Source organism: Stegostoma tigrinum, chromosome 49 (assembly GCF_030684315.1).
Source record: "Stegostoma tigrinum isolate sSteTig4 chromosome 49, sSteTig4.hap1, whole genome shotgun sequence".
Classification (NCBI taxonomy): Eukaryota; Metazoa; Chordata; class Chondrichthyes; order Orectolobiformes; family Stegostomatidae; genus Stegostoma; species Stegostoma tigrinum.
Window position 1 is genome coordinate 2,723,828 of NC_081402.1, and position 9,621 is coordinate 2,733,448.

Consider the following 9,621-nt stretch of genomic DNA (forward strand, 5'->3'; position numbering starts at 1 on the left):
ACAGGGGCTGAATGGTCTACTGTAGTTCGTAAACCATTGCTGCCCGCCTGCAGCTTTTTTTCCACCTTCTGACTTCTTCAGTGACTAACTCACCTGAATTCCACCAAGGCCTGTCCCACGATTGACAGGGCACAAGACGTGAGTGTGATGGAATACTCCCCACTTGCCTGGACGGGTTCTGCTCCTACAAACTCAAAGCGTGACACCATCCAGCAATACCTCTTTTGATGTGTTCACTCCCACCTACAACACTCCCTCCATCACTGGCATGTGGCGGCAGCAGTGCGTATCGTTTCGAGACACACGTCAGTGAGTTGCCAGGGCTCCTCTGACAGCATCTTCCAAACCTGCCACTACTCCCTGCAAGAACAAGGGCAGCAGACACAGGGGGCACATGAGCTCCCTCAAGTTCCACTCTGAACAAACGCACGTCACCATCCACCACCCATCCTGACTTGGAACAGTATTGGCCAATCCTTTGCTGTTGCTGGATCAAGTTCCTGGAACTCCCTCCCTAACAGGCACTGCAGGTGTCCCCACATCACACGGGATTGCAGCAGTTTGAAAAGGCAGTGCCACCTACGGGGCAGCAGTTAGTGATGGGCAGTGAACGCTGGAGATGTACGCATCCAGTGAAAGATTGAAAATTTTCCTCTCTCAACATCACTCTTGCATTCTGTAATGGAATTGTATGTCTCATTTTTAAACATCCTGCAGTGACAGAACCCCCCTGTTTATAGTTGCCAAGCAACTGGAAATGTGTTTTCCACATCTACCTCATTGAAGTCTCCTTTGTAATTCCATCACAGTCTATACTGGGAACTTAGATTTGTGGAGGGGTTCTGTCGGTCAGAGTGTTAAGGGAATATTGTCCCCTGGAATATTTTTAGTGTTCAGTTGACGTGCAATTTCTGCAACTGCCTTGTTCACGTGTGACGGTCTGTCTCCCGATCTTCTTCCTATGCTCATTTTGTCATTCGCTATCATTCTTTCTCGGTGTTCAGTTCCAGAACAAACTTGCCTTCGCCGATACTAGAGAGGTGGTCCAGGATTCAGAAAATCCGGTAAGAATCTGTTTCTCAAATACTCAAGCTCTGCTGGAGGGTCGCTGCCGGAGGGTCAGTGCCAGGGCTGCGCGGCGCTGCCGGAGAGGGTCAGTACTGAGGGAGGGCTGCAGTGTTGGTGAGAACATCACCTCAGCCTTTGAGACACCATCACCTCTGGTGTATTTGCAAGGGGCACCTGCTGACTGTCTCCTCCTGATAATTATCATTCCCTGTCTCGCCAGCTGGCTGTGCTGTTTGCTCGGGAAAGAGGTCTCCAGGCAGAGCTAAGTGTCCAAAAGAACAGAACCCCAAAACGTGAGTAGACCATGAAGCAGGAGCCAGAACAGATGAGCAAATTTAAAGCAAATGGTGTGCACTGCTGGGAAGGAGGGAAGGGAGACTTTTGGAACTTTTTGTCATCAATCCCCTGCTTAGACAATCCACTAGGAATTAGTGGAGCAGCTGTGGACACCTAAACCTACTGAAGGAGTTACAAACCTTGGAGAGAGCACAGCATAGATTTCCCAATGCTGTACCAGATTTCAAGGGGTGAAATGATAAGGGAAGATTAAACATAGGTTGGGAATCTGGAGCTTGGAAGGTGTGGGAAACAGCCTAAAATCGACAGCCAGAACCTTTCAGAAGCGCCATTTGGAAACACTTGACACACAATGTTTGGGCAAGTGGTTAAAAGATTGAAAGTTTTTCCTCTCTTTCTACCATCATTCCTGCAGCCTGTAGTGGAATTGCGGGGTCTCACTTTTAAACATGCTACAGTGAGAGTCTTGTCTTCATGGCCCCTTATTTATACTTGCCAGGTGACTGGAAATGTGTTCTCCACATCTACCTCTTTGAAGTCCCCTTTGTAATTCCATCACAGACCATACTGCAGTAGACACACAATGTTTCAACTTAGGGTTGTGAGGTGGATGGTACAGTTTGGAACTCTCCTGCAAGTGGCACTTTAAGCCTGGTCTGTTAGTCTTAAATCCAAGCGGTTGAGAGATTTATGTTAACCAAAAGCACTGAGCAATTATGGAGCAAAGGCAGTATGTGTACAAAGTTAGCTCACACATCAATCGTGATCATTTTGAATGGTGGGCCATGTTGAAGGACGGGGCTGAAAGGAGCAAGAAGAGGCCCAATCTTGTCAGATTTTATGTTTCATTTTGTTTTTTAATGTTTCTGTTCTGTAGCTCTATTGGCCAACCATGAGGTGTTGACTTGTTTGGGGAAGCAAGAGGTGAGATCATTTTCTTTACCATGAATTACATATTTTCAGTGTGTTGAAAGAGTTTTGCTCTGTAGCTTACCCTGTACTGTAGCTGTCCTGGGAGTGTTTGATGGAAACAGTATTAAAGGACATTTACTTTCAGTTTGGAAGAGTAGGGAAAGCTTTACTTTGTATCTAACACTGTGCTGTTACTGCTCTGGGAATGTTTGTTGGGGACTGTATTGAGGGACGTTTATGTTAATTTTTAAATGAGTAGAGGCAACTTTACCCTGTACCTAACCCTGTGCTGTACCTGCCCTGGAAGTGTTTATGGGGACAGTGTAGTTTTATTTCCAGTTTAAAAGAAATGAGGGAGCTTTACTGTGTACCTACTTCATCCTCTATCTGTCCTGGGAATGTTTGATGGGGACACTGTGAAGGGAGCTATAATTTCAGGTCAAAAGGGTACAGCAAACTTTACCTGTATTTTAAGGAAGCTTCAGTCTCTGTCTAGCCCATTTGGACTTTACCCTCTGTCTAGCCGGCATACGATAATAGGGCGAGCTGTTGGTTACTGTTGTATCAGAGATAATGGGAACTGCAGATGCTGGAGAATCCAAGATAACAAAGTGTGGAGCTGGATGAACACAGCAGGCCAAGCAGCATCTCAGGAGCACAAAAGCTGACGTTTCGGGCCTAGACCCTTCATCAGATGACCCCTGTCTGATGAAGGGTCGAGGCCCGAAACATCAGCTTTTGTGCTCCTGAGATGCTGCTTGGCCTGTTGTGTTCATCCAGCTACACACTTTTTGTTATCTTGGTTACTGCGTCTTTTCATAACCTACCTGTCTGCTCTGTCAGTTACAGAATACAGTCAAACAACTGGAGATGATCCTGTCTTGCGTTAGAGCAAAGAAGAAATCCTTACAGGAGGAGTTGGAGAGGTATGTCAGAGATAATTCTGCTCTTTATTCCCTGCCCTCTCACCAGCTTGGTTCAGTTTGTGGGTGTCCCGACTGAGTTGCTGCAGGCCATTGAGTCTCGGGCTGTGATGGCCCCAGAGCTAAACGCACTGTAAATATACGCTAGTAGGTGACAAATCCCAGAGAGATTTATGACTAGAGGGTGCTTCTCGAGTACTCTCTGGGCAAGGAGATAGAAGGGGTAAACTGCTGACAACAGCTTCCCAGCGTCTTCAGCCCACGGAGGAGGGATAGTACATTACTGCGAGAACTGAGCAGCAGTCCGTGACGGTTCCCCACACTGTCTCTCAAACGAGCTGGATGGAGTGTAAAAACAGTAAGGTCCATGTTCATAAATGGAACAGATGGCAAATTAGAATAGAGGCATCCAATGGACCTGCAGAGGAATCAACCATGATCTTGTTAAATGAGCAGCTGGCTGAATGGGCCTCCTCCTGTTCCTGTGTAACAGCCTCAAAGAGAAGGCTAAGCGGCCTCAAACTCATACTTTTCAAGATCCTCTTTTCTCCCGGGACACTTTTTTTTTGCAGGGAGCAGAAGTGGCTTGATGAACAGCTGGAGTTGGAAAAGACCGTGCAGGAGCGATTTGACCATCAGCCGGACTTCCGTGTTATCACCAAGAACAGGTGAGGGACAGACCCTTGAGACGGGATATGCTGGATATTGAGTGCGTTATACTGTCTTCCACACCACCCCCAACCATTCTGCCCCTTTTCATGTATAGTTCCACCACCACACTATCAGCATGGAGGAGAGGGCACTGTTGGAGGGTCAGTGCTGTGGAAGTGCTGTGCTGTTGGAGAGTCAATGCCAAGAGAATGCCACGCTGTGTTGTTGATAAACCTCAGGCCACTGTTTGTGCTCAAGTGCGTCCCAGCGTCGTTTGTGGTGGAAGAGTGGGGAGCTGGGTGAATTATCTTGATGTTGTTAGGCCAGTGTTTATCCGTGAGGCAGCACTGTTTTTATCAGTTGTTCAGCTCCTCATTTGGGTGCAGACTGCCTAATGCCTTAGTTGATTTCCTCTGCTCTCCCTTCCTGTACCTTAGCGAGCTCCAGAAGTTGAAAAGCCGCTTGGAGAAGGTGATTAATCGGAAGGATGAGCTCCTGTCTGCTCTCGGAAAATTCTTGGATGTGCATTACCCTCCCCCCAGTGAGACAGACACTCAGTCAAAGACGGTGGTAAGCATTGGGTGCTGGACCCGAGAGTGGGAGCAGGAGACTGCTATTTGTCTCATTGACCCTGCTTTTGCATTCAGTTTGATGGTGACTTATATTGGGCTTCAAATCTGCTTATGCTCTCGATTTCTTTGATGTCCAAAAATTGCGGATAGAGCTTCCATGTCCTCCAGGGTGGAGAATGCCAAAGAATCATCATCCTCTGAGTGAAAACATTTCTCCCCAGCTGAGTCATCCTGAGATTGTGCCCTCCCCTGTGTTTTAGATTTCCCAACCAGTCGGCATGATCTCTCGGCCTTTCCCCTGTCGAAGTCCCTTCAAATTCTTGTGGCCTCAAAGATTATTCCCTCTTTTGATTTTTTTTTAAAATTTTTTGGTTTGATTTATTGTCTCATGCACCTAGGTATGGTGAAATGTTTTGTTTTGCGTGCAGTACAGGCAGATTGTACCGTACAAGTTGCGTTAGTGTAATAGAACAGAGTGAGGAATACAAAGTTTTAACTGTCGAGAAGGTGCACAGACAGTGAGGTTAACGTTAAATTTAAAATTTGAGAGGTCAGTTCAGGAGTCTAATAGCAGCAGGGAAGAAGCTATCTTTGAATCTGTTGGTACGTGTGTTTAAGCTTTTGTATCTTCAGCACTGTGATCTTGAGTGTCTGCAGGGCAGAAACTCCATCTGCATGTGCAGAGAGCTACATCGGGCACTTTCTGCCCGGTTTTCCTGCACCTTCAGTTTTAATTTCAGTGTTTGGTTAGTCAGTCTCGGAGAATGCCTGAGGGTTATTGCACTACACCTCCCCCAGTACTGATGCAATCTGCTCAACATACACCTCACAGTGTTAGACGGCGTTTGCCTCTGTGTTGAGTGTTTGCTGTGCCCTGGTCAGTGCACACCTTGACCATTTGATAGATAATGGGTTTCTCAGAAAATTGTTGTTATAGAAATGCAGGGGAGAGGCCATTTGGCCCATCGGCTATGGCCATCCAAATCTGTAATTAACTTAGTTGCATTTCCATGCCTTCTCCCTGTAAGTTAGCCCGGTGGGTTGTTCTTTTCTGAATAACTACACAATTACATCTTGAAAGCATCAGAAGCTTCGCCTCACTCCATGCTTTCAGGCAGCGTGTTCCACACCCTAACTACTCGCAGCATGAAAGCCTTTCTCCTCATGTTGCCCTTCAATCCTTGTCCTCTCTGACTCCCAATCCTTGTCCACTAACAGGAATGGTTTCTCCCTTTCCGCTGTGTTCCAGGCCCGTCCCTGAATTTTGAACACCTCACTTAAATGCCTGTCCTGTTGTTCTCTTCCAAGGACAGCATTCCCAGTTTCTTCACTGCCCACATTGTTGAGGCCCCTAGGGACTGGAACTGTACAATCCTGGTTGATTTCATCTTGGTGTCAACCCTACTTTCTTGCCTGCTCTTCATGACCCTTTGACCTCATCTAAAGAATAATAACAAATCAGCAATTACTGCAAAAACTCAGCAGGTCCAGCTGCATGTATGGAGAGAAAGTAGAGTTAACGTTTCAGGTCCAGTGACAGTTCTTCAGAACTAATTAAAGAGCTGTCTACCTCCTCCTCGATGTCCTGGCATCCACTGGGGGGATTCCACAGATTCATGACCCTTTTGAAAGAAGTAATTTTTCTTCATCTCTGTTTTAAATCTGCTACCCTTTATGATAAAACTCTGATTTCTTGTTCTACGTTGCCTGACAAGGAGAAATACCGAGTTTATAACTACGTTGAAATCACCTTTAGCATTTTAATTATCCCGATTTTAAATCTACTTTCATCTTTCTCCAGAGAGTATAGGCTTAAATTATGCAATTTCTTTTTACAAAACGAGCCCCTCATCTCTGAAATCAATGTAGTTAGCCTGCTGTGAGATGCTTCCAATTCCAATACATTCCCCCTCAAGTAAAAGGACCGAAACTGTATGCAAAACCCATTGGACCCACCAGTTTCTTATGCGGTTGTAGTAATACGTCCCTATTAAGAAAGGTCCAGACCTGAAATGTCAGCTTTCTTGCTGCTCTGATGCTGCTTTGCCTGCTGTGTTCATCCAGCTCTACATCTACGCTCCTATTTTCATACTGTTTTCCTTTAGCAATAAATTCACAAATTCCACTTGCCTTTTGTATTACCTGCTATGCACAGATGCTACTTTCCTGATATTCATGGAGTAAGACACCCACATCCCTCAGCGCATTCTGAATTTTGTCATTCCTGGGAGAAGCTTTCTATTTTGCATATTTCACATTCCAAAAACATATCTGCAATCCTTGCATGACCTAGTCTCCATCAAAACATTTCAGCCTCGATGTATTCTTCAACTGTCAGCTTTGAGTTCCTATTACAGTGAAGTGACACTAGGTGAACTGCTGACTTAAAGGGCCAGTCCAGATGCGATAAGCCAAAAGCCGGTTGCTTTATGAGGTGCTGGGGTAGTGAGGGAAGCAGGTTCCGGCTTAAGGACCATCATTAACCCTTGTATGACTTCTTGCTTTCCAGAGATTGGCCGCTGAGAGAGATAAAGGCTCAACCAACTTCATCACGCTTCATGAGATCCTTGAGGTGGGTATTGTGGCCAATGGGGTGGGTGGGGACATTGGGGGAGTTTTGCAGTTTTCTGCAGGCTACTGTGGGATTGGAGGTTTGGCCTGGGGCTGGTAACCACCTCCTGTGCTTCCAATGTGAGTCGAGACTGACCCTCCCAGACTGTGATCAAGACTGGGGATAACTCTGGTTTAAATGCCTCTGTCAGTGCATTACACCCTCAGTACCGCATTGGGGGTCGTTGGGTCTAGATTTGGTATGCAAAGCACCTACGTATTAGGTACAGAGACCAGCCTTAGAGCTAACATGCAACTATTGCACAGTACAGTGAGTAGATATTTCTTTCTGCAGGAGCATTAATCAAACAAAATCTAACTGTCGTCTGCTCAAGGAGGTTGAATTTTAAGCAGTATCTCAATGCATGAGATAGCGAGGGAGAGACACCTGGGAGGGTTTTACAGATGGAATTCCAGATATTAGGGCCCAGTGTAGCTCAAGGCACGACTGGACTGGTAGAATGATAAAATCGTGGAATGTGAAAGTGACCAGAATTGGACAAGCACAGACTTCTCAGAATAGAAGGAGGTGAGCAGAGACGAGGATGGAGGAGTGTAGGGGGCTGGGGAAGATGACGGAGATAGGGAGCGGCTATAGGGGGCCGGATGGGGCGTGATGGCGACAGGGAGGTGTTGTGGGGGGGTGGGCCCTTCCAGTTTGTTCCGTGCAGTGGAGTTAGTGACGGATGAATGAGTGAAAGGGACTCTGTGAGCATTAGGGTATCAAATTTTGGGGCAGGGGTTAGTTTTGTGTTACTTTGCTGGAGGCTGGGAAGCCAGTCAGCAGCACATTGGCGTTTTAAACATTGGAGGAGGCGTTACTTTGTCAACAAGAAGACCTTCAGCCGGTCCATCTTTGAATGCTGCCCACTCTGTCAGGTCCTTGTTGTATGGTTTGGATTTGATCAACGTCTGAGTGCAGCCTGACCCCCATCCGCACGTGTCTTTGTGTGTCTGCCTCTTTCTCTCTCTCAGTGCCTCATCAGCAAGGCCATGAAGAGTCCTCACGATCCCTACCTGGAGCTGGATGATACTTTCTGGCCACCCTTCATCGAAGCCCTGCTGCGTTACGGGGTGGTCCTACGTCACCCTGACGACCCCCACCGAATCCGCCTGGAGGAGTTCGACCAGTAGCTGGAGGCGGGGGCCTGGGAGCATGCTTCCGGCCAAATCTTGAGTCCCCTCACCCTCTCCCGACAGCCATCAGCGCTGGACTGATCTTGCCATCTCCCAGCCCTGCTCCTCTCCTCCTGTCTGGCTATGCCTGCCTGGACACAATGGGTGGGAGCCCATTTCCCCTCACCTTGTCTATCTCCGCCAATTCTGGACAGTTTGAGTGTGTATGCCATCTGTTACCCCCTCTGCCCCCTGGGAGTCCCTAACGTGAGCTGCTTTGTCCGGTAGTTCTTCCATCTACGTCTGCAGGCGACATGTGGACCATATTGTTACAGGATGGACAAATCGCCCCTCACCTCCCAGGATCCGTTTCCCATTGCTTATGAGTGAGGCAAGAGCGAAACCCTTCACCAATGGAGACAGCTCTGCACTGTCGCACAGTAGAAGACTTGTTGCCGGACGATCCTTGCTCCCAGACCCTGCTGTCCTGTGCTGCGGAATGTTCTGAGATGCGGCCGTGCAGCCAGCGACACCGATTCACAGCACCACCCCCCCACCCCCAACCCACACCGGTGTGCCACATACTGACGACTCTACCGTGACCTTGCAAAATTCCTCCTGATGTATTGTTCATTAAAGTTTTTGTAACATGACTTTGCCTCCTGCTTTCCACTTTTTGATTTCTGAAAGGCCGGCAGACTTTTGTGTCGGCTGAGTTGGGAGGTGTCACTGAATCTGAGGAATTTACAGATTAAACACTGTCCTCATCGAACGCTTCCAGGCTTAGCACAGGGACAGAAACAGAAAAGAGCTCCTTCTGGGTGATGGTGAAGGAATGGCTGATGTTGTTCTGAGTAGCGGTGGTGTGTGTCGTGTGAAGGCTCAGAGGAACCTGAAGGGGGTGGTTTTCCTCCACCTGTGGCTGCTGCCCTTCTCGCAGGTGTATTTGGAAGTTGCTGCTGGAGGTGCCTCTATACTTGCACTATATCTTGTAGAGTGTACACACTGCTGCCACTGTGCATCAGGGTGGACGGAGCGAGTGATGCAGATAGGGATTAGCATGTCAGTCATGTGGGGGAATAGGTGCTTTTTCCACACTAATATTTATTCTTCAGCTTGAACCAATTCAAAACTGTTGATTGTGGTCACTCTAATGCATTCCAGAGCTTGACCCAGCTCGTTGCATGAAAGTGTTTCTTCCTGTGTCTGCCCTTTGGCTAATTCCCATCAATCTGTGTCCCCTTTTGACGCTCAATCCTTCCAACAACAGGAATGGTTTTTCCCCCTCTGCTCTGGCTGTGACCCCTCCCGCACTCTGAGTCAGACTCTCTGTTTTTCTCTTGAACTTTGAGGAATTTCACCTGATGAATGTGCAGTTCTCTGAAAGCTTGTGATTTCAAACAAACCTGTTGGACTATAACCTGGTTTCATGAGACCTCTGACTTTGTCCACCCCAGTCCAACTCTGGCACC

At 47.5% G+C, this 9,621-nt stretch overlaps 1 protein-coding gene across 5 annotated transcripts; it reads left to right on the forward strand.

Annotated features, from left to right (window-relative positions):
• Nucleotides 1-343: 343 nt before the first annotated feature.
• Nucleotides 344-8,790, forward strand: cenpk (centromere protein K). Of its 5 annotated transcripts, none has more exons than XM_059643181.1 (8): nt 570-1,064; nt 1,289-1,361; nt 2,243-2,289; nt 3,121-3,203; nt 3,773-3,868; nt 4,289-4,421; nt 6,933-6,995; nt 8,438-8,645. In XM_059643181.1, exons 4-8 carry the CDS (start codon nt 3,148-3,150, stop codon nt 8,537-8,539), a joined length of 450 nt encoding a protein of 149 aa, XP_059499164.1. In that variant the 5' UTR covers nt 570-1,064; nt 1,289-1,361; nt 2,243-2,289; nt 3,121-3,147; the 3' UTR covers nt 8,540-8,645. The 5 variants fall into 5 exon arrangements, with proteins under 5 accessions (XP_059499165.1, XP_059499164.1, XP_059499163.1 ...); XM_059643180.1 differs by having other exon boundaries at nt 585-1,064; nt 3,127-3,203; nt 8,009-8,557; XM_059643178.1 differs by having other exon boundaries at nt 588-1,064; nt 8,009-8,557.
• The last annotated feature ends 831 nt before the right edge of the window (nt 8,791-9,621 follow it).